Below are 25,764 nucleotides of genomic sequence, written 5' to 3'. Positions count from 1 at the left end.
CAGAACAGATGAACACAAAGGAAGGGAAGCAAAAATAATATAAAAACAGGGAGGGGGACAGAACATAAGAGACTCTTAAATATGGAGAACAAACAGAGGGTTACTGGAAGGGTTGTGGAAGGGGGGATGGGCTAAACGGGTAAGAGGCATTAAGGACTCTACCCCTGAAATCATTGTTGCACTATATGCTAACTAACTTGGATGTAAATTAAAAAAATAAAGTAAAAATTTTAAAAAGAGCATAAAAAAAAGAAAATGACCATTACTATAATTTAAAATGGCCTACTGTAGATTTCTGGAAAACAGTCTTTATCAAACAGGGAAGTTTCCTTCTGTTCCTACTTTGTTAGAGATTTCCTTTTCTTTCCCTTTCTTCCTTCCTTCCTTCCTTCCTTCCTTCCTTCCTTCCTTCCTTCCTTCCTTCCTTCCGTCCTTCCTTTCTTTCTTGGCTTTTTAAACTGCTTTATTAACTTCACAATATATAATGAGCATTTTGCGATGCAATAGGGTAAAGCTCCCCCGCTGACAGAATCTTACACATTGGGTCAAAATACAACATTCATTTAGAAGTTGGTAATAGGAGACCCACAATGTTTACAACAAAGGTATACGGAGAACATGTAAGTTTAGGAAGCAGGTGTGTGTTATCATTAACTTCAGGGAAAACATCAGGATTGGAGGCATAAGGCAAAACTCATCATGATGGTCACGGTGAGGAGGATCAGGGCTAACTACCTACAGGCTATGACTGAATTGCTTTTCCCTCAGCTTTTCCATCAGCTCTCTCACCTTCCCAATCCTTCCCATCTTGTCTTCTTTCATCCTTGCCTGTGGCTCTGCAAGCCTCTGAATCATGTCCCACCTATACTGAAGGATGGGCTGACTAAACACAGAGGGGCCTATGATTTACTCTGGACACACAATATTCACCTGCTTCCAAAGGGAGGCTTAAGGGCTCTCCTTTATTAGCAACTTGCTCCTTTTCTTTCTTTTTTTTTTAATCATTTTCCTGGCTGGCATTTTCCATGTTGAAATTTTTGACTGTTTGTGCCTCTTTGGACGCCATTGCTCCCAGGCCTAGCCTTGCAGTCTCTTGCTCCTGATTCTTGCCCAAAATGCACCCCTACAACAGTTAGACCAGGGCACCTGCTCCCCCTTCGCCTCCTACTCTTTGGGGCTGCCCCTGACCTGCCCTGCTCGGAGACTTCTGTCTCCTTAAATCATAACTTTGGGTGGAATTTTATCAAATAATTTTTTTTAATGTTTATTTTTGAGAGTGAGAGACAGAGCACGAGTGGGGGAGTGGCAGAGAGATGGAGACACAAAATCCGAAGCAGGCTCCAGGCTCTGAGCTGTACCCGCAGATCAGGAGGCAGGACTTGAACTTACTAGCTGTGAGATCATGACCTGAGCCAAAGTCAGCCACTTAAACTACTGAGCCACCCAGATGCTCCAAGAATTACTTTCTAGTTGCAAGAATATAACAGAATCGGTCTGTCTCCACCCTAATCCAGTATTACGTTTTATGTTACTTAATGGGCAGTAACCACACCTTTACAGGAAACTTACGGGATGACATCATGAGGAAACAATGAGACAAATCCATAAGGTGGAACATGCATTCTAAAAGACAACTAACTGGCTTGGTCAGTCTCTTCAACACATCAGTGTTGTGAAAAAAGCAACTGTCTTAGATTAAAAGAGATATAAGAAACAGAAAAACCAAACATAATGTGTGGTCCTGGATTGGCTCTTGATTTAGGTAAACCAGATGTGAAGAAAATTTGGGGACAATTGGAAAATTTGAATATGTAGTATATATTAGATAATATTAAAGAATGATTAATTAGGTATGATAGTATTATGTTGGCTAAGCAGAAAATATTCTTCATTCTTGAAAGATGCAAAGCACAGCATTCAGAAGCAAAATGTCATATTGTCACTAATTTATTTTAGACTACTCTTTCATTAAAATTTATTTTTGAAAATGGAATTTGTACTTGGGAGAAGATAAAATTGGATCCATTCTGTGTAATATACGCCAGATTAAACTCTAAATGGATCATAAATCCAAATGTAGGGTTACCAGTTAAAATGTACAGTTGCCTACATTAACCCCTTGGTACATAATTATAGAAAGAATTATTTGTATGAAATTCAATTAACTGATTGTGCTGTATTTTTATTTGCCAATTCTAGCAACACTATCTAAATGGAAAAAAATGAAACCGAGGAAGTACTAAAACCATGATTGAATTTATTATCTGGGAATGGAGAAAGCCCTTCTATCTTGGTCCCCAAATCCAGAGCAATAAGATTGATAGATTCTACTACATAACAATTCAAACAAAATTTTTTTGCATAACCAAAAATAACCCTACCCAACCTCCTGTCACCCCCACCAAGAAAACCCATAAAAGCACAATTAAAAGGAAAATGAGAAATAAGCCTTAGACACAATAGTAGATGGTGACAGTACAAATTATTGTGGGCTTGATCGGTTCCTCTCATCCGTAGGAAGCACAGAAAACATTAGCTGAGACCTCGATGTATTCCTTATCTCCAATACATAGAAGGCATTTAAACTTAGCACTGCTCCCTAAAATAGCCAGTTTGCCTGAACTGATTGGTAATCAGGCTTCAAAAGTGAAGAACCATGGGGGGTGGGAGGGAGGGGAAAGTGGGTGATGGGCATTGAGGAGGGCACCCGTTGGGTTGAGCACTGGATGTTGTATGGAAACCAATTTGACAATAAATTTCATATAAAAATAAATAAATAAAATTTACTGTTAACGCCCAAAAATAAAATAAAATAAATTTTTCAGAAAAAAAAAAAAGTGAAGAACCAGGTTTCAAAGGTTGACAATTAAATTCTGAAAGGCGCGCAAACCTCCAGGCTAACCAGATTCCCGCCTCCCAGCCGGTTGTAGCCAGCTCAACAACAGTTTCCCTAAACCCAGAGTCGTGACGTCAGCGCAGGCTTTGGGCCCACCTCTGGGTTCTCTTTGCTTCTGCGCGGCCAAGTAACTGGGGAGTTGAGCTTTTAACCCCGCCCACTGCCCCGGAAGTTAATGCAGAAGCCACACCTCTCTCCTCGGCCAGCAGGGGCGCAGCCATTTTAATTCATATCTGAGTGGGCGGTGGCGATTCGTGTTGGCGGTCTGGCTCCGCTGGGCTGGGGGTAACTTTACTGGCTTGGGTGGCTTTTAGTTTAATTTTTCTTTTCTAGCTTCGCATCGCGGGCCAGTTCTCACTTTCTAATCAGCTGAGGCCATGTCAGGAGACGGAGCCCCGGAGCAGGTGAGGAAAGAGAGTGGTGGGGCCTCGTGGCGACCTCTTCTCTCCACGTCTCTGTTCGTCCGAGTACTCCAGCCATGTTCGCCTGAGGAAGGAATCGGGGTCTAATGAACCCAGAGGACCGGGTACAGAAGAATGGTGGGAATGGGGAGCAAGAGCTGGCTGAGTTTGAAGTTATTTTTTGGCTTCTCTGTCTTAGGCGTTAATGTGAACAAATACTGGATGTAGACAATAGCCAGGAAGCTGCTTCGTCCTGTTTAGGTTCGTGGGACTACTCCTGTGGGATGCCTTCCTTTGATAACATTTTGTTTTGATGTTAGGGTGTTTGGGAATTGATTATTTTAACGTGTACTCGCTGTTCTCGAAAAACTTGTCAATGTTTCCTCCTCCCCCTCTCCGATATACGCAGAAATAGGTTACCAGTTTGAAAAATAATTTGAGATGAAACTCATCTGGAGAAATAGTGTCTTGCCAGAGCGAATGAAGAAGGAAGCAGTCTAGGAGTAAGAGCGTGGTTATGCAGAGACTTGGGGAATTTTGTGGTTTTCTTTTTTTTTTCTTTCTCTGTCCACATTTCATTTTCGGTTTTCAACCGACACATAATGCAGAATTTGATAAATCGGAAGTGAGGAGTCTGTTTTGGCTACTGTGAATAAACGCATCTGCTTTAGTACCGGACATAAGTGACATATATTTTAAAATTCAGACATTTAAATAAATGATTTGTTTCTTTTGCTCTTTATTCAGAATTTTGTAGGGTAGTATTTACCTTTTAGTTTGAAAGAGGAAACTGGTATTTTATGAAAGATGTCATTCAATTTGTTTTTCGACTTAAAGTGTGGTATGTTCAGGTAAATAGTTTTTAAAATGGAGGCTAGCTAGCTTGCAGGGTCTCAATTTCCTGAAATTTCCCGTTGCCATGGTAACGAACTACACTTAGGTTTTTGTTTTTTTAAGTCCCCAGCTTAGAAGGTAGAGGCTGTTCTTGGAGGTTAACAGAGATGAGGCAAAATTGCAGTTCCTCTTGAATAGTCTGTATGATTGTAAATTTCATTAGGTCGGGAAAAGCTTCCTAAATTAAATTTTGTGTTTGCTTGTTGACTGATTTCAGTACTGAAATCTTCTGTGCTTGTATTTTACATGTTGTCAGAATGCCCAAGAATGAAAAGTCTCAAAATTCTATCAAATCTGTTTATGTATACCTACCATTTTTCTGGGCTAATAGTTTGTCACCTGAAAGTCAAGGAGTGATCTCCTAAGGTTTCATTGAAAATTTCCAGAATTTGTTAATTCTTTCGTTTATCTAAAATTGTAGACACTGCAATGTCATGACTTCGAATATTTCAGATATGTGGTGTTTTAAATGGCAGAGATGGTTAAAACTTACAGAAAAAAAATTAACCCTAAAGTTCTAGTGTGAAGTTTAGTACATAGAGAAAAGTTGAAAGAAAAGTGCAATGAATGCCTGCAACATAGTTCTTCACCCACAGTCAACAGTTGTTAACCATTTTGCCATACTTGCTGTATCTCTCCATACATATTTATTTGAAAGTAAGCCAACACATATTTCAGCCTCAGCATTTTTTTTTTTCAACGTTTTTATTTATTTTTGGGACAGAGAGAGACAGAGCATGAACGGGGGAGGGGGAGAGAGAGAGGGAGACACAGAATCGGAAACAGGCTCCAGGCTCTGAGCCATCAGCCCAGAGCCTGACGCGGGGCTGGAACTCCCGGACCGTGAGATAGTGACCTGGCTGAAGTCGGACGCTTAACCGACTGCGCCACCCAGGCATCCCAGCATTCTTTTATATAAGGACATTGATGCAGTTATTTAACGACCATACCATTTTCTCACCTAAGAAAATTAATAGTAATACTACCATTTCTAAAGCCCAGTCCGTGTTCAAATTTCCCCAGTTGTCCCAAGAATATGTTTCGTAGGGTTTCTTTTCCTTTTTTTAAGGCAGAATCTATCTGGATTTACAGGCATCATTTAGTTAACGTCTCGAATAGTCTCCCCCATTTTTCTCCCCAGGGTTATTGTTTGAGGAACCCAGGACAATTTTCTAGTAAAACTTCTAATTTTCTGAGTTGATTTGATTTTTGTGTGTGTTGTTGTTTAACTTTTCCCTTCATCTTGTGTTATTTCCTGAAAACTGTGTGTGGTTAGGTCTAAACTGAGAGCTTTGGTAATATTTGGGTTAAATATTTTTGGGTAGAGTAACTTAGAGTGTTACGTTAGAAAGCACCTCATGCTAGGTTGTTCCACTATTAGTGATGGATAGGTTTATTTGGATAGGGTGATGACTGTTGGCTTTCTTCATTGTGAAGGATTATTTTCCCCTTTGCAGTTAGTAATCTGTGGGTTGGTATTGTGTTCCTCAGTAACCTTTTAACTAGTTATTATTTGTCATCGATTGATAATTCTTGAATAAATCAGTTATTATATTGGAGGTGGCAAATGGTGTTTTGAAAATTCTCTTATGTCTTTACTGACTGGCTCATACTTTTCTGTAAAGAAGAAATTTGTTTTTCTTTATAAAAAAGATCACTATGGATTCATGGGTTTCTCTATCTACTGTGTTAAGCAGTGAGGCAGCTGGGTGGCTCATTGGGTTAAGTATCTGGCTCAGGTCATGACCTTGTGGTTCATGAGTTCGAGCCCCACAACAGGCTTGCTGCTGTTAGCGCAGAGCCTGCTTCAGATCCTCAGTCTCCCTCTCTCTGCCTTTCCCTCACATGCACCATTTCTGTCTCTCTCTGTCTGTCTCTCTCTCTCAAAATAAATATTAAAAGAAAAAATAAGCGATAGCTATTTTTCTTTTTGATGCTCAACTTGTCCCAACCTTTATGGTGGCTCCTGTATCTTTCTTTCGTCAACCTAAAACACATACTATCTTTTCTTTAAGTTTGTAATGATAACATTTCAAACATGCAAAAAAATAGTGTAACGAATGATGTTTCTATCGTAGAGCTGTAACTGATGACTTAATCTTTTTCCCCCCATACTTTCACTTACTCTCCCCATCCTCATTGCTTTCAGGCAAATCCCAGAGATTGTACTATTCAACTTTAACTGAAGTGGTAATTAAATGATACCTTCAATAGTGACCTGGTTGACAATACAAATCAACTAGTTTGCTTTAGGTAGGGTGATGACTGCTGGGTTTCTTCCTTGTGAAGGATTATTTTCCCCTTTGCAATTAGTAATTTGTGGGTTGATGTTGTGTTCTTCAGTAACCTTTTAACTGGTCAGTGAATATTTATAGGAAAAGAGAGTACCTAAAATGATAGACAAGAAAAAGAGACCAAACAAAGCTGAAGACTAGTAAGAAAAAAATCAAAGCCACTCTGAATTGTGCATTTGCTTTAGAAAGATGCCAAGAGATGTGATGGACAAAGAATCTGGCAAGATAGGAGGTGTAGATTTCTTTTACCCTTTTAGCATTGAAGCGCAAAAAAAAGTTTTTTTGAATAAACCTGATACCTTAGTTATTCAAAACTATGCATGGTCATTTCTTTCTTGGTACTGAGTCTCTAGATTTCCCTTTGATAGAGGAAAATGACTGTAGACAAGCAAAATCGCTGCTAAGGTTTATTGGTTTTTGTTTCTGTTTTTTTTTTTTTTTTAACTCTTGTGAGAAAGTTCCATTTTGCATATAGAGAGCTATTTAAATTACCTTAGCAGTTTTCATGGGTATTCTTGATTACCGTTTTTTGCCAGTTCCGTGGTGACAAAACTTTGTTTGTAAGTCCCCTCCCCCCCCTTCCCTAATGAAAACACATGTAGTTCCTGTGTGGAATTATGGCTCTTTTTTTGTCTTGCATATGTTTTTTTTCACTGCCTGGTTCAGTTTTTAATCTCATTCTTTCTTAGCTTCATTTTACTTTGTGCACTACCCTTACAGCATTTAGCTATTGTTTAGAGTTCCTCCACTGGGTTTAGGCCTGAGTTGAAGGGGTGGCCTTATTTATTCATCCTTGCATCTAGGAATCTAGGAAATTCTCTTTGATATTTAAAGGTGTTTGATAAATGAATGGATGAGTTTTGCAGTTAGGCTCTGTGCAATACAGTACAAATTCTCAAAGAGTTTAATCTTGGGAGGACAGATGGACAAATAATACAGAGTAAAATATTTTGGGTGTAAAAGTGGTGGTTCCTAAAGTTTTGTTACATAAGAGGATGGAGAGAGATGTTCTCAGCCAGGCCAATTCATATGAACCTTTAAATCCTTAAAATTCTGTTTCTACACTCGTCTTTTAGAAATAAGACACGAGGCACCTGTGTGGCTCAGTGGGTTAAGTGTCTGACTTTGGCTCAGGTCATGATCTCTCACAGTGAGTTTGAGCCCCACGTTGGGGTCTTTGCTGACTGCTCAGAGCCAGGAGCCTGCTTCAGATTCTGTGTCTCCCACTTGCGCTCTGTCTCTCAAAAATAAACGTTAAAAAAAAAAAAAATAGAAATAAGACTTCACTTTTAAAACAATCTATAACCTACCTAGAATTAGAAAGGCCTATAATATAAACAAAATGATCCTCCCTTTGGAAAAATTGCATGACTTGAAGAAGCATAATTACCAGTAGTAATTAAAAAGATTAATCCTTGTTTTGCTTTATTAATGAAGGAAGAAAGATGAAATATATACAAGTGTTGAAGCCTGAAACCTTGTTTAGGGCTTTGCTGAGTACCATTAAACTTACCAGTGGTTAAAAGGTAATGATAGCACCAGGACAATTTCAAAGTCAAAGTGGATGTGGGCAGCAGTTAGGAATAGGGAGGGGGAAAGGCCAGATATGTGTATTAGACGATGTGTTCTTGGGCCCAGTTATTCTTTTCTGTTTTTAACAATCTTTCTGTAATAGTCTTTCTTACTTTACTCCCTCGTGTTGTGTTACTTAGTATAATAGTTTGGGCAGCTAAAATTGAGTTCGTCTTTATTGTTAATATTTCGACTGTGTAGAATACTATAGTTGGCAGTCATTGTTCCTAAGTGAGATTGATCTGTATTTACGGAAGTATTGGTTTTCTTTAGAAGTACAACAGAAAGGTGCTGTGTTAAGAAAGATTGCATTCCTTCAACATTAAGAATATAGGCGTTTCAGGGAGTATAGTTTACATCCCAGATAGACTTCCCAGAGTTGCAAAATCTGTGTTCAGATGTTTGTACCTATTAAGTGGACCATTGCCAAACACAATTCTTAGTTTTGAGCTTTTCTACCATTGTCTCTAAATCTTTATTTCTCTTTAGCCAAGACCTTGCTATGAATTTGAATCTTTTTGTTTTGCTGGACAGTTCGTAATGGTGTGAGAACTGATGTAAAAAGAGATTTGGGGCGCCTGGGTGGCTCAGTCACTTGAGCATCCAACTCTTGATTTCATCTCAGGTCATGATCCCAGGGTCTGTCGAATTGAGCCCTGCATTCATTGGGCTCCATGCTGTGCGTGGTGCCTGCTTGAGATGCGCGCGCGCTCTCTCTCTCCCTCTCTCTCTCTCCCTCTCTCCCTCTGTCAGTCTCCTACACTCTAGCGCATGCACTCTCTCTCTCTCTCTTTCTCTTTAAAATGTATTTTTAAAAAAAGGAAGGGGAATTTGAGTTAGTAAATTTTTAGATTAGTGGATAGCTTATAATCAGTAAATACTTAAAGCCAGAAGGACAAAACTATTTCTTAATTGATGTTTTTCTAACATTTTACTTAATCTAGAGAATTAATATCTTGGCTACATTTGGTCTAAAGCTACATTTTTTAAATTCTAAAAGACTCAATTTTTTATTTGTAGTTTGCATCTGTTTCCTAGGGAATGAATAAGCAAATTTAATAAGGAAATGTGATATGTGTCATTTGGGCCAATAATCTTTAGCCTACTTTTTCTTAAGTTTTGAATTGTTTACATGTTTCTTAGATTTTTAGTCTTTGGAAGGATTGAAAGGATTATATGCAGGATACCAAAAATCTGGTAGAGTTCCATTGCACTGGTAAAGGCACACAGGACTAAGCTGGCATTCAGTCCTAACATCACCTGTCACATAAACTGCTTCATTGTCTAGGCGTATGAATCTTCTTGGTTACTACTTGCAGATAGTCTTGCAAAGGGTTACTCTAGTCTATTTTTAATTATAAATAAAGGTTAACTGCCAAGGGAGAATTAAGACTTCATATAGATAGTATAGTTCATGCAGCTTTATTATGTTTTAGGAAAAAAATGGAATGACTTAGGTCTGATGCCACTTTATTTTTAAGGAAACAACATTTCGAAAAATGTATTACAGGACACGTAGATTAGACAGTATTTCTCCAAACGGAGTTCATGGTCTATTGAATCATAATTACTTAGGTGCTTTATTCAAGTATAGGTACCTACACCCCAATTTCAGACTTAGTATAACAGATTCTGTTAGTGAGGCTGAGAATCTTCATTTGAAACAAGTACCACAGGTGATTTTTATGTAAATGAAAGTTTGCAAACCACTTATGGGTTAAAGATACCTGAACCATAAAAGTTGTGGTTTTTTTGTTTTTAAAAAAATTGTTTTTTAACATTTATTTATTTTTGAGACAGAGCATGAACAGGGAGGGTCAGAGAAAGAGGGAGACACAGAATCTGAAACAGGCTCCAGGCTCTGAACTGTCAGCACGGAGCCCGATGTGGGGCTCGAACCCACAGACTGTGAGATCATGACCTGAGCCGAAGTCAGACGCTTAACTGACTGAGCCACCCAGGCGCCCCTTAAAAGTTGTTTTTGAATACACTCTTGATAAAATAAAAAATTTTTTTAACGTTTATTTATTTTTGAGACAGAGAGAGACAGAACATGAACGGGAGAGGGGCAGAGAAAGAGGGAGACACAGAATCCGAAGCAGGCTCCAGGCTCTGAGCCATCAGCCCAGAGCCTGACGCGGGGCTTGAACTCACGAACCGCGAGACCGTGACCTGAGCTGAAGTTGGACGTTTAACCAACTGAGCCACCCAGGCGCCCCAGTACACTCTTGATAAAATAAGTGGAGAAAAATATTGCAGATTATTTGAGGATGGTTAGGCTTTTGATACTATTTTACAAAAATTTTCCTCCCTCTACTGTGTTTAGCCATTACCCTTATTAGTGGAAAATACTCATTACAGAACTGTATTTGAGACTCATCCTCTAGTTCTGTTGGTCATGGTCAAGAGATATTTACATAGGTTTAAATCTTTTTAATTTTACCACCTTCTCCCCGTACTTATGATAATTATCAGTTGGATTAAATTTTCATTGGTCTCCATTTTAATTGAATGTTGGTATGACCTCTAGCATAACACCCTTCCTGTTTACCATGAAAATAGCTATTTGAAGGAGACCTATCCCCCCTTCCCTTTTTTTCCCCTGTGAAAGTTATATTTCTGCTTCCCTGGTGGGAATGGAAGGAAGAAATTAGATTACTTTATTCTTTCAACCGTTAATCGTGTTTGTCATTTCCCTCCCTTCCATCCCCAATTATCCAACCTCCTTAATTAGTTAAGCTGCCATATAGAAACTGGTTTGCGGTTTTAGTAAAGCTTAGTTTCTCAGAGACTACCAGTGATTCGAAAATGGTATTAAAAGTGCTTTTCCCTTTTCCAACTACATACGTAGTCATGTACTTCATAACTGTAGTTACATAGTCATATTTCATCCAAAACAATATATTGCAATAGACTGAAAGCTGAAGCAGATAATGTCTTCTATTCAGCCAGACATTAAAGAATCACAAAAACATAAAACTGCCATTATTTCCACTAATTATTTTTTTGTTTTGGAAAATATTTTTAAATAAAATTGTTTTATTTTAAAGTGAATTAACAAATTTTTTCCATTTTAATTTTTAATGATAATATTGATATAACCCACATGTAAAAATTTTTTCTTTGGATCTTCGATTTTTAAGAATGCAAACTAAGGCTTTACAAAAAGTTTGAGGACCATTGAAAGTGCATGCTGTCTTGTCAAGTTCTCTTTCTCTGGGTTAGCTTCACATGACAAAAGGTTAAGCATGGAAAGTGAAAACACTCACCTAACAGGAGAACATTTTTGTAAATCTGGTATCTAATAAGGGATTTGTAGCTACAATATACAAAAGACTCTTGCAATTCAACAATAAAAAGATAGCCCAGTTAAAAATGGGCAAAGAATCTGGGTAGGCCGATAAGGCAAATGGGCAATAAGAACATCAAAAAATGCTGAACTTGGTTCACCATCAGAGAAATGTAAATCAAAACCACCATGAGTTACCACTTCATACCCAGTAGGATGGTTATAATCATCAAAAGACAACTGTTGGTGAGGTTGTGGAGAAATTGGAACCCTCATACACTGTTGGTGGGAATGTAAAATGGTTCAGTCACTTTGGAAAACAGTCTGACAGTTCTTCAAAATGTTAAAAATAGAATTCCCATATAACCTAACAATATTACCTGTAGGAGTGTGTGTGTGTGTGTGTATACATGTATCTCTAAGAATAACAAAACACAAAATGAACTCTACTCAAAAATTGGAAACAATCTGGGGCACCTGGGTGGCTCAGTTGGTAAAGTGTCCGACCCTTGGTTTTGGTTCAGGTCATGATCTCATGGTTCATGGGATCGAACCCAGCTGTCAGTGCAGAACCTGCTTGGGATTCTCTCTCCTTCTCTCTGCCCTTCACTCATACGGGCTCTTTCAAAATAAATAAACCTAAAAAAATCCTTCTATATTAATTTTTTTAAATGTTTATTTACTCTTGAGAGAGAGAGAAAACGAATGGGGGAAGGGGTAGAGAGAGAGGGAGACAGAATTCAAAGCAGGCTCCAAGCTCTGAGCAGTCAGCACAGAGCCCGAAACAGGGCACGAATGCATAAACCGCAAGATCGTGACCTGAGCTGAATCAGATGCTTAACCGATTGAACCACCCAGGCGCCCCCGCAAAATGATTTTTTTTAATTGGAAACAATCCAAATGGCCATCACTGATAAACAGAATGTGGGATTATCCATACAATGAAATATTTGGCATTAGAGAGGAAAGTACTGATACATGATAAAACACGAACTTTGAAAACAAAATGCAAGTCAGAAACACGTTATGTAATCTCATTCACATGAAATACACACACATTTATGGAGACTGAAAATAGTTTGGTGGTTGCTTAGGACTAGGGGATTGGGAAATTGTAATGACTAATGGGTATGGTTCTTGTTGGGTGATAAAATTTTTTAAAAAACTTACTGTGAATTGTATACATTAAATGAGTGAATTATATATGATTATGTCTCCAAAAAGCCATTATTAAAGAAAATTTTAAGATTGAACACATAATGGATTTACCCTGCCTTCAGACTTTTAGCCAGTTGTAAATTGGTTACTGTTGTAACCAAAGAAAATAAGTTGTTAATTTTAGCAGTATGCTACTACTAGAAAAACAGTTCATAGAACAGATGCTAGAGACAGTTCTTGAGTAACATCTTGTCCCTATACAAAAAAATATATCATCTAGTTCATAATTTTTCTGGGTTTTGTACCCATTTGAAATAGTATGTGTTGGTATGTATCTCCGTATACTCCATACAATTGTGTAATTTTTCTGATTTTTAAAATTTTGCAAATCAAAGGAGTTTTCAAAGTTCTGGTATCATTGGTAATGTGCATGCCTTGGGAACTAGTCCATCTTTTGTTCTGCTTATTGGGGTTCCATCCCACTGCCCATTAACATTCTTAAAGAATGGTAATAGGATTGTAGTTTATTCCAAAGGCAAAAGCTGGATTTGTAGTAGAGTTTCTTATAGTAATAAATTTTGGGGCCATGTAACTATGGGACAGCTGTTCTTTTGCTACACTAAGCAAGCTGAGTTCTGAACTCATTCCATTACAAGTGAGCACTGGAAACTTGTCCTAAGTTTTCTTAAAGTGACCTATTCCTTTGGGCAAAAGATTTAGGAAATAGTAACACAATTCCATTCCTTGTGGAGGTCCAGTCTCCTTGTGGATAGTAGAAAACTGTTCAATTTTCCTTTGCCGTATGGAAATATGCCCAGGCCAGAGAACAAAAATATTGTGCCATTGGCCACCTAACTGGTTCATGATGATGAATGACTTTTTATTGTAGGAATTAAATGTGGCCCAAAATACTAGAAGTCCAGTGTGCTATCCATTGCGCAAAACTACTAGACTATATTCTTGGCTATTTTCGGTAGCTTTCTTGTTAATATAGTTGATTGAGAATTATCTATGTAAATTATTTTATGAACATTTAACTGCATCCTTGGCAAGAGGAAAATATTTAGGGGTGTAACAGAGTCTGAAAAGAGCTGAGCTATGGTTCTGTCAGATTCTAACTAGACTTTGGGTAGATTCATGTAGTTTATATTTCTTGTTATGAAATGGGGTTATTACTTAACAAAGAATGATTAATGCTTTACATTGTAGATGCTCAAAAACTTTTTTACATCTGATCTCCAACATCATTTGCATCCGTTTGTAGTCCATTGTAACCCCATCCCCCAGGTGTCTGGATAGAATTGTAGGGATTCTATGAAGTTGTATGGAAAACTCTTTGTTTTTACTAATGTCTAACTGAAATTGAGCCTTTCCTTATGAATGTAGGCAAGATACCTTTACATTAGCAGTGTTAGCAACAGGTGTAATTGGACATAAATATTCCAAATATTGTTGCCCTTATCATTAGACTGACTGCTAGATCTTATTTAATGTGTTGTGTCTGTTATTGTGTAAAACTTTGTTTAAAAATATTTCAGTAATTATATTTCAATGTAATTGGTTTCCTTTGAGGTATATGTTTATTTTGTGTATTTAAGAACATTATTCTTAGAGGGGCGCCTGGCTGGCTCAGTCTGTAGAGGAAACAACTTCTGATGTTGTGCATTCAAGCCCCATGTTGGGTGTAGTACCTACTTTGGGGGGGGAAAAAAAGAACACTTATGAGAAAGAGCCCACAGGCTTCACTAGACTGTAAGAAAGTTCTGGGGTACTACAAAGGGTTATGAAACCCTCAGAGAGCTGTGGTTTCAACTGAGACTGCACATTAGAACCATCTGGGGAATTTTTTTAAATTAGTGATTAAAAAAAATTTTTTAAGGAAAATAAAAGTAGTGATGGTCCAGGCCAGTTCCTAGGGATTCTGATTTAATTGATCTAGATAGTGGGGCTTGAGCATCTTTTTAAAATCCTCTTTCACCCAGGTGGTTCTAATGTGCTGCCAGGGTTAAGAATCACTAAGGGAATGGCTTGTTTTATTTAGCAGGGAGACATTTATGCTTTTTGCTGCAATTTTGGTGGTTGAGTATTAGACACTGTTTCCTGAGTTTTCTCTGCTGTTTTACAGATTGTGATATACATTATCTAATTTGGTTGGTTAATTTTCAGATCATGATTTGCCTTCCCATCAGATTGCTTTGAAACCCTAATTGTTAGTGTTGATTTAACTAAAACTGGTATTGGTTAGTTGTTTTTTACTTGCTGATTTAAAGTACTTGTATCAGATTTACTTCTTATTTTATCATTAACACTTTATTATAGTTGGTATCTTACAAACTAAGATCCTAGTTTTATTTTATTTTTACATTTATTTATTTTGAGAGAGTGAGTCCATGTGAGTGGGGGAGGGGTAGAGAGAGAGAATCCCAAGCAGGCTCCCTCTGTCAGCGCATAGCCTGAAGCAAGCTGAAATCAAGAGTTAGGCGCTTAACTGAGTCACCCAGGTGCCCCACTCCTAGTTTTCTTTTAAGATAGTTTTTAAATTTTTTTTTCAAGAAGTAAATAAATCCTTTGAAAGTAAAAGTCTTTATTTGTTGTATCTCAAGTGTCCTGTCAACAATGTGTGGCACATATTAAGCACTGAGCAAATACTTTTAAGGTGAATAGTAAAAATTTAAACAGTAGAAGAGTATATACATTGTAAAGTAAGTGTGTGTGTCTGTCTCTCCCCAGCTCACCTCCAATTTTTTTTGACACAGTATTATGGTAATGGTTCCATGTTACTATCTATAGACTTGTCTTGCTCTGTTCTTTTTAGTGACTGCAAATTCCTATATTTAGCCAGTTGTTGTATACATGATTATTTAAATTACTTCTAGTTTTATGTAACAGCAAACAGCCAAGTACTTGACTATTTAGTACACATCTTTGGGCATGTGTGCAGTAGAAGTTGCCAGGAGTGGAATTCAGGGTCAGACATTCATGTTAAATTTTGATCAGATTACTTGCCCCTGCCAACAATGTGAGAATGTCTGTTTTTATATACCCTTGCCAGTGCAATGTTGATTGTAAAACACTTTGGTCTCTGTCTTACGGTTTACATTGGTATTTCTTTTGAGTGTTTAAAGGTCATTGTTAACTTCTCTTTCTGGGAACTGTTTCAGTACTTTGCCCATTTTCTTTCTGAGCTGCTGGTCTTTTATTGACTGTACGTTAATAAATTTAGTACTATGCCAAATAAGTTGGGATGTTTTTTAGGTTAGTCTTTTGACTTTGTAATACTTTTTCATGCACAAATTTACACTGAATTAAGTTTACTCTTCAAAGGCTTCTAAAAAGCTTTTTCTTTTTTTTTAACATTCATTTTTGAGAGACAGAGCGCGAGCGAGCATGAGCAGGGGAGGGGCAGAGGGAGAGGGAGACAGAATCCGCAGCAGGCTCTAGGCTCTGAGCTGTCAGCACATAGCCCCACGTGGGGCTCAACCTCAAGAGATTCAAGAACCCGAGATCATGATCTGAGCCGAAGTCGGACGCTCAACTGACTGAGCCACCCAGGCGCCCCGGAAAAGTTTTTTCTATGCACAGATACATTTCAGTTATTTTTTCCTCTAGTTCTTTTTTTGTTGTGTTTAAATCTTTGATCTATCTGAAATTTACTTTCGTAGAAAGGATAAAATAGTAATTCAACTTTATTTTGATAAAGTTGACTGCAATTCTAATACTGTACATTAAATAATCTACCATTCTGATTTAAAATATCACCTTTGTTCATTTTCCATATATCATTCTCTTTCTTAATCATCTTGAACCAGTGATTGGTTTGTCACCATTACCAAACTTGCCTTGTCATTTTGTATTATAACATATGGTTGGAGCCAGTAGTCCTCTTCATTAAATTTTTCCTGTTTTAGCTTCTTAAGCTGGCCTGCTTACGAAGCTCTTGTATATTAGTAAAACATCATAATTTTGATATAAATTTACATTAATCTTTTAAAACATGTTTTTCTTTCTAAATAATTTATTCCAAAGAAGAGAGTATTATTTCTCCTTGGTAATTTTGTTTTCTAAACTCATAATTTAAAGTGTTTTTTCCCAACTGGAGTTTTGACAGTAATTTTCTATGAGATATTAATTGCCACTGAAGAAAGGAAAAAAGAAAGCTCTTAGCAGCAGTGTTTCCCTGTCTATCTTGAACATTATTGTGTTTTGCCATATTACAGGTTTCAAGAAGTCCTGCAGAAAGACAAAACTTTTATAGGTTAACATGTATCTGACTTATTTGAATATCAGTTTCTTTTTGTGGTACATAGTAGTATTCTGAACAACAATTTGAGAAGTAGTTGTATTTTTGCTTCAGGTGCTAGCTACTATTTTAGGCATTAATTTTTTTAAGATTATATTTCTATAATAAAAATAAAACTACCACCCATCACCCACACATGACCACTAGACATTTTAGTACAGTCTTATAAACCTCTTATTGCAAGTTTCTTTTGTAGTTTTAGTGATGCTGTATAAATCATTTGTGAGTCCTGTTTTTAAAATCTTGGCATCAAAATAAAATTTCCAGGGGCACCTGGGTGACTCACTTGGTTGAATGCCTGCTCCTTAATTTTGACTCACATCGTGATCCCAGGGGCATGGATTGAGCCTTGTATCAGGCTCCATGCTGAATGTGGAGCCTGCTTAAGATTCTCTTTCTCCCTCTCTCCTTTTCCCTCCCCTGCTCCGCCCTTCCGGCTCTCTGTCTCTGTCTCTCTCTCAACTAAAAAAATAAAATTTCCATGTCATTTCATGCTTTTCCTTTTTGTGGCTCAGGATGAATGCTCTATAGCAGTGTTTCTCAAAGTTGGTCCACAGACCCCAGGGATTCCTAAGACTTTCAGAGGTTCATTCTGTGAGTTTGTACTGTTTCATAATAAATCTAAGACATTTTTGCCCTATCACTCTTAATCTCTCATGAGAGTACAGTGGAATTTTTACATGTGCTATTGCAACAGATAGAATGCAGAAGCAGATATAAAAATCCAGCTACATTTAAAACAATTGGACATTAAGTAGATTTGCAAATACATAATACAAGGGTATTGACTGAATTTTTAAATTTATTTTTCTTAAAAGTATTTATTAACATGCAAATAATTTTATTATTTGTACGTGAATAAATATTTAACATTTTTCCATTTTAATTTCTAATATAGTAAATATTGAAATAATCACATAAACGAAATGCTCTTTGGCATACCAAGTAATTTTTAAGAGTATAAAAGGGGTCCGTCTTAAGACCACAGAGTTTGAGAATGGCTGCTGTGTAATATTTGATGTGAAAAATGGGTTTAAATTTTAAAATGTTTTTTAGACCACAGAGTTTGAGAACGGCTGCTCTGTAATATTTAATGTGAAAAATGGGTTTAAATTTTAAAATGTTTTTTAAAAGTATGTGATCATTAGATTTTGTTTTTATGCAGGTGACTTATGATAGCATAATGTAGATTATAGAAAATGCAGGCCTCTTTTGTAAGAGGACATTTTTATGCTTTTATATTAGAGACTGATAATCTTGTGCTTGGATTAATTTAGGCATGAAATTTTTAAAACAGTAACATCAGTTTGTTATTTTTCTTTCCCCCAGGCAGCTGAGTATGTCCCAGAGAAGGTGAAGAAAGCTGAAAAGAAATTAGAAGAGAATCCATATGACCTTGACGCTTGGAGCATTCTCATTCGAGAGGCACAGGTTTAGTGATATAGGATTACATTTCCTTCTCTATGGGTCCAATCACACTACTTGGTTCTGCAGTAAATAATATTTTCATAATCCTAACATTGTAAATGCTGTTTATTGGTTTTCAATTTTAGAATCAACCTATAGACAAAGCACGGAAGACTTATGAACGCCTTGTTGCCCAGTTCCCCAGTTCTGGCAGATTCTGGAAACTATACATTGAAGCAGAGGTTAATATTTTATTTTATTTTTTCTTATATAGCATCTGATGGGAATTGCAGCATACACTAGTGTGATAGAAAACAAGTTAGGAACATAGATAGCACAACTAGGACAAGGAGGATTTAAATGTCTCTTGCCTTTATTTTGTAAAATAGGTATGAAGGAGTAATTAAAGTGAATTTTTGAAATTTGGGTCTTTACAAGCTGATGATTGTTGCATTTTGGAGTTGCAACAACATTAAAACAGTTTCAATGGTATTGGAGTGCTTTAGCCTTTTATTTACTTGTCATGTGTCAATTTATTGCCTCCTGTGTCATTTATTTAGAACTCATTTTTCTTTTTATTCCTACTTACAAACTAATATGAATGGTACTATGAGAAAATATGGAAATGTTAACTTAGTTTTATAGGGTATATTGAGTGGTGAAACATGTAGGTGAAAAATTGTTTCAGGTTTTAATTTTGTGAAAATGCATGGTTTGTCAATAAATGTAAGCACTTCAGTAATTTAAAGTTTTTTAAGGGGATAAAGTTTCCATTATTTGGGAATAAGCTAATGTGATTCAAATTTGTGTAATCATAATTCACCCAGTGATACTTTGATTTTTTTTTTCCTTGCTTTCTAACTGTCTTGAAATTTTAAGTCAGGCACGTTTATTTTAAAGAGTAAGGGCCTCATTCTTGATTATGATTAGAAGGGAAATGTTCATTTTTGACAACTGAGGTTAGCAGTCAAGATGATAATAAAGCATTAATGTATCGATAACAATAGCACCAAGTAATCATCTTTCAGATTATAAATTAATGGGAAGGAAGGGGTGAGATGGGAATAATTGATATCCACATTATGCTGAAAATTCTATCCATTTCTTTTTATAATTTATAATACTAAGAAGTATTATTTTGAATGTTATAAATTCTCAACATAATCAAATACACTGCAGCCTCATCTTAACGTTCTCCATGATAACTGAAATTTGATGACCTATGGGTCTGTTTTGGACCTGTTTAAAGGGCTTTAGTCATCAGCAGTACTAAACAGAATTTAACACGACACAGTGTCACCTGTGATGTGTTCCTCATAATGGACCCAACCAATAGCCAGTTTAAATTGAGGCTACAGTGTACTTACTGTATTTGTGCTATGGTTTATAGTATATTACTTTGGGGTGAGGGGAGATTACTGGACAATAACACGAACATTGTGTGTGTGTATTAAATTTTTTGTGTGTGGTTGTGTATGTGGTATGTGTGTTTGTATGTGTGAGAGAGATTGTACCTTACATGGAGTTTGGTTGTGGTTTTGGCCCAAGACTTTAAGGTTTCATCAGTTACCCTTTGGGACCATTTCTTTCCTTAATATATTTAATCATCAGAGTAGACTGACATGGAATTCACCAGGTGAGTGAATAGGCCTGTCTGAAGTGTGCTGAACCCAGTGCTGCTTTGTAATACTCATTAAATCAAGGAACCTTGGATCACCTGTACTTGGTCTACATTCCGGTTTGATTTTACAAACACATTAACTTATATGCGAACTCATCAGACATGAACATAATTGATGCATAGTAGTTTTTATATAATGAAGTAGTACTTTAGTTTTAGAAAGTTCTCAAATATTCAGGTATTTGTGCATTTTATTATAAGTTAAACTGAAACTGGCAGATACTCCATTCTGTAGGAACTGAGTCTGTTTCTCCCATTTCCTAACTAAAGATATGAAATGCATTATAAAAAAGAATTCTAAGACGGACCAGATGTTCTTTCAAGGCTGAAATTGTCTAAATAATAGGCTCATTTCATTTAATATTTCAGAGCTGCTAGCAGTTGCCCGATTTATTTAGTTGGTAAGATTTGCAGTTATTTCACACACATACACACACATAAATATGAATGTATGTATAAAACATCTTTTGAGAAAAAATGGTAAAGAATATATATATATATATATATATGTGTGTTTTGTAAAATTTACATTTTTGGTTTAGGAATTAAAATGTTAAAATTGCTGATTTAGAAATGCATACCCGGAGCTGTGTTTTTCTCTTTTCCTGATTTGCTCTTTATTTTTTTATTTTCACATTTTGTACTTTGTTTAGCCTGTAAGAGGCTAAAGTTTTCTTTGGTCATTTCACCCAGTGTGGCCTTTAATATTTCTGCAGGAGACACATAACCTCTTTATAATACATTAAAATCTGAAGTAATAATTAGAATGTCTTTAAAGGTAATACTAACAGTGTTTACATAACATTTTGTATGCACTCTCAAGAAAATAAAGTTTTTTTAATACATTTGTTGTAACTCAGTACTTCATGGTGGGAAAATTATGTTTTGTTTATATATGGTCAGTTAAACCAATGCGTGTGAGTCCAAATACATTTAGTACTTTTCTAATGAAAATACATACATCATTAATAACAACAGATAATTTGCTTCCCCAGAGAAAGTTGTAAGTCCTACTAAGAACAAGTAGCAAAAACGAGTTTTTCGGTTTTGGGGTTTTTTGTTTTTTGTTTTTGTTTTTGTTTTTTTGCTTTTAAATTTGAAACATAAGTTGCAAATGAGAGCATAATATAAATAATTTTTAGGAAAGGAGTTAGTGACACTAATCTGATATTTTCAGTATTTGCAAGTATATCAGCTTTTCTCATATCAGTGGCATTTATAATACCTAGCTACTTGTGTAAAATTTGAGCTTTATTGAACTATCATCCTTAATTCATTACCCACTTTTAATTTTTTGCTAAAGCATAGAAATTGTTGGATATAAAATTCTCTTGTTCTAATGAAAGGGCACTTAGAACCAATATCTGTGTATTGGTTATAATTATATAATTTCAAAATTAAGCCAGATTACTTGAGTGTTGTACATATTAATTCTATAGAAACACCAGAGGTTAAGTGGGATACCCAGTCAAAGCCTCAGTGCTCTGTAAATACCCACTTTTTAGGGTGGTTAAAAGGGTTACTAAATATCACAAAACTGAGAAAATTTATAGTTTTGCCATATTCTTTAAGTTGTTTTTCCCTTTGTGGTTTCTGTAGCTATTCATATAGCTAGGTAATCAATGTGACAGCACATAAGCTACAATATTTTACTGTTAGGAGTAATTTGTTTTGAATTAGGCCACATTCATAAGAAATTTTTCTACAAAAGGATGATGGTTTTTATTGGTAGCTGAAGGAGAAATGAAGAAGGTAATGCTGCTGGTAATAGCAACAATGTATCTTGCTATCTGTGAAAGCTGTAATTCTTTAATAAAAGTATATAGAGAATTGATGGCTTTTTATTTTAAAAGATTTTAAAAACATGAATCCTTATTAAAATGGGTTGTAAAGTATACATTTCAGTTTTTCAAAATAACCTTTCTACTTGGGAAAAATGACTCTTAAAAAATACCTTTCTTCTTGGAAAATGGAAGTGAACTCAGGATGGAACATGAATGACCTAAATTGAAATAAACTTCTCCACTGTCGATACTGTTTTAATATCTCTAAGTAGCAGTTCAAACTACTGTTGTTATAATGTTTTGTATATTTTGAGCAATGTGATTTTTTAAATGCAGATAAAATTATTGCATTATCATATAAATTATTTCTTTTCTATACTTCAACTTGCAGTCTCTTTTTTAAAACATCTGTACTCTTTTCTTATAGATCTGCTCTTTTCCTGTTTGTAATAAATGTTGGTCCATGTCTGTGTGATTATTCAGATTGTACTCTAAAATGCAACATGCTCTTTAATCTATAGTTTCTTAAATGCATGTATAAATGTAGTGTAGGGGTATAAAAGAAAACAGGACTGATTTGCAAACACAGAACTGAGTAATCAGATATCTGAAAGTGCTTTGAATAATTACATACTATTTTTTAAACCAAAGGAAATATTTGTGTATTTATTATTATAAGTAGTAAACTTCTATTTCAGGTTTTACTGAAATACCGCATTCTGTCCATATTCCCTTCCATTATTGTAGCATAGATGTTTAGGTTTTGTCAGTGATACTAACTTGATCTATACATTTTTTTTCCTTGAGGCCTTTTCTCTTCACCCAGGCATTGTATAATAAAACTATTTTGCAACAGGACATAGCTAATTTAGATAAAATTTCTTTTAAAAAAAATCTTATTTTCTATTCTTTGTCTTTAGATAATTTAGTATTTTATGTGAAATGTAGTGATTTATTTTCAAGCAAAACCTTGTACTAATCAGCCTAATTGCCTGTATATTTATATTTCTCCACTTTATAAAGGAAAATTATAATCTTTGCAGTCACTGATACACAAATTAAAAAAATAATGGTCCTCTTTTTTCCTTTGCGAAGACTCAGATTTTTAAGATAGCTTCTTCATATTCTACTTCATCGCGTGTAATAAGATTTATGGTATATTCTGAAAATGTGGAAAAGGCATCTCTGACCAGATTTTAATAAAAAAGTACACACGTTCTCAAATTTATTATGGAACAAAAAGGGCTATTTGATCATGTAGTTTTAAGTTTCCCTGTGGGTAATGCTCTAGCCTAAGTTTCTTGGGCATTTATGGAATAACAATACTTAATATTATAATACCTAATATTTAGTGGTTTGTTTGTTTTTTTAAATCATGGGGCATTGTAATCAGTAAGGTCTTAGGGATTATTTTGGTATATGACCCACTTCCCCTGTTCTGGGAGGTATTAGTTATGCTACAATATGGCATCCATGAATAAACACAAACACATAAGCCCTTCATAATATTATGAAGTGAAACCTCCATACTGGAAATAATCTTAACAGAAAAGCCTTTTGAGGGTGCTCTGCATTTTTGGTTCTAACTTGAGCATGATGGAACCAGGTGGCAATTAATTGACTTTCTCTTTAAAAAACAAAGAAATCTTAAAGTCTAAGGCTCAGTTTTTTTCTAATGGGTTCATTGTTTTTTATTTTGTTTAGTGTGTTCTTTCTACTTGCAAACAGCTATTCCTTTTTGAATGAGTCTGATTCAAGGCACTTCCAAGAAATGAAGATGTCTAAAATATACTGATGATGTCTATTAAAAGCTGTCTTTCGAGATGTGGACAAGAATGCATTTTTCTTCCTGTAAATAATTTTCTTTTGAACTAATTTTTATTGCTAAACAGTTTTGCTCTCAGCAACTTTGGAGTGGAAAACAGTTGGTTAATATGGTGGTGTAGTGGTTAATATGATGGTGTGGTACATTGAAGTCTATAAATTTTTTCCCCCACATATTCAGAATCCACAGCAGTTCCAACAAAATTGTGAATATTTGCTTTGAATACAACTTGTTGAGAAACTAAACGGCTTTTCTAAGGCTCAGGGAAGCATAACATGGGGTAAGTTTTACCATTTTGTATGCTAGGAGACCCCTCCCCCCCAAAGAAAAATTTTCTATTTGGTAATGTTAAGTGATAGTTCTAAAAACAAAAATCTAATGTCAAAGACAGGATTGACATGTGGTTTTGGAATAATACTTCAAAATGTAATAAGGCCAGTATAACTGTCCCAAAAGCTATTTTTAAGCTTTCTAGTACATTTATTTATGTGATACTGCATTATGACATTTTTTAAAATACAAAATTTTAGCTCTAGCATATACAGATAACATTATTGTAAGTCTTTGTCTACATATTTCTATATGGGAAAGTCTTTTTTCTCTTCTGGTTGTGTGGAGATATAAATGACCTATAACACTGCATAAGTTTAAGGTGTGCAATATATCAATTTGAAAAATGTATATACTGTGAAATGATACCCACAATGTTTAGTTAACATCCATCACCTCACACAGTGATAAGGAAAAAGGTCTTTTATGGTGACATTTTCTTTTAACTTTTTCATGTTGAATTTTAATGTTTGTTTATTTTTGAGAGAGAGACACAGAGCATGAGTGGAGGAGGGCCAGAGAGAGAGGGAGACACAGAATCTGAAGCAGACTCCAGGCTCTGAGCTATCAGCACAGAGCCCGATGTGGGGCTGGAACTCACAAACCGTGAGATCATGACCTGAGTCAAAGTCGGATGCTCAACCGACTGAGCCACCCAGGCGCCCCTTTCATGTTGAATTTTAAGAAAACGGAGTGTTGAGCATTTTGCCATGATGGTTTCCTTGAAATTCAACAACTGAACATACAAGTATTGTATATTTATTTTGAGAGTATGAGTAGGGGAGAAGTTGAGACAGGGAAAGAGAATCCCAAGCAGGCCCTGCACTGTCAACGCAGAGCCCAACATAGGGCTTGAACTCAATGAACCATGAGATCATGACCTGAGCTAAAATCAAGAGTCAGATGCTTAAATGACTGAGCCACACAGGTACCCCTCCTAGTGCTGTATATTTAAACCCAAAGAGGACCTTAAGTTTAAATTTTTTTTTTTTTGGTTTAGTTTGAGAGAGAGCATAAGTGGGTTGGGGGCAGAGAGAGAGGGAGACAGAATCCTAAGCAGGCTCTGCACTGTAAGTGCAGAGTCCAGAGTGGGGCTCAAACTCAACCATGAGACATGGCCTGAGCTGACACCAAGAGTTGGACACTTACTTAACTGACTGAGCCACCTAGGCGCCCCAAGGATATTAAGTTTGAATCTGAAATTCAGAGTGGAAAGGTGAATTAATTTAGCCACTTCATATGTAAGTGACGTAAAGCAAGATATTATCCCTTAGAGTTAAAGTTTAAATTTTTCTTTAATGTTTAGTTTTGAGAGAGAGGAAGACACAGAATCCGAAGCAGGCTCCAGGCTCTGAGCTGTCAGCACAGAGCCCAACGCGGGGCTCAAAACCACACAGACCGCAAGATCATGACCTGAGGTGAAGTCAGGCGTGTTCCCTCCCCCTCCCCCCCCCCCCCGCTTTTTTTAATTTTTTAATTTTTTTTTTTAATTTTTTTTTTTTTAACCTTAGAATCAAAGTTTAGAAACTATAGTGTATAGTGCTATGGGATCACCTGGGAAGCTTTTAAAACCTGCAAGCTTGGCAATTAGCATACCATTAATGCTGACTCCATCTCCGCAGAATGGGCACATAGAAACTTACTGTTCAGTGTTTCTGGCAACTAGTTTTGGAGTTGAGGCTTTAAAAGACAATAAAGGAGTCTTGTTGCTGTGAGTATATTTCATATCTCACAGAATACTACCTTTATTTGCCTGGATTATGAAGTTATTAGTCTCCTGGCTTTTTTGACTACACTGTGATAGATCACTCAATATATAATCAATCTGGAAGTAATCTTAGAAGCATGCATTGTGTGCTTAGTAGTTTTCCTAACAGTGTGGTGACTGTTTCTTAGATCTGCAATCAGGATAATGGTAGTGTTATTGAACATT

At 36.1% G+C, this 25,764-nt stretch overlaps 1 protein-coding gene and 1 pseudogene across 1 annotated transcript in view; one reads left to right on the top strand and one right to left on the bottom strand.

Moving 5' to 3' along the window:
- Positions 1-454: 454 nt before the first annotated feature.
- LOC101090964 lies at positions 455-1,066 on the bottom strand (annotated as a pseudogene).
- Positions 1,067-3,088: 2,022 nt separating this feature from the next.
- Positions 3,089-25,764, top strand: part of CSTF3 (cleavage stimulation factor subunit 3) — a 72,495-nt gene continuing 49,819 nt past the window's right edge. The window contains exons 1-3 of the mRNA XM_003993143.6: positions 3,089-3,300; positions 18,134-18,235; positions 18,358-18,453. Coding sequence (XP_003993192.1) covers positions 3,274-3,300; positions 18,134-18,235; positions 18,358-18,453 — 225 coding nt within the window. The 5' untranslated portion in view covers positions 3,089-3,273. The remainder of the gene's footprint in view (positions 3,301-18,133; positions 18,236-18,357; positions 18,454-25,764) is intronic.

The sequence above is a fragment of the Felis catus genome, chromosome D1, assembly GCF_018350175.1.
Source record: "Felis catus isolate Fca126 chromosome D1, F.catus_Fca126_mat1.0, whole genome shotgun sequence".
NCBI classification, from domain to species: Eukaryota; Metazoa; Chordata; class Mammalia; order Carnivora; family Felidae; genus Felis; species Felis catus.
Note: the sequence above shows the minus strand (reverse complement) of the source record. Positions and strands in the feature narration are given on the sequence as shown.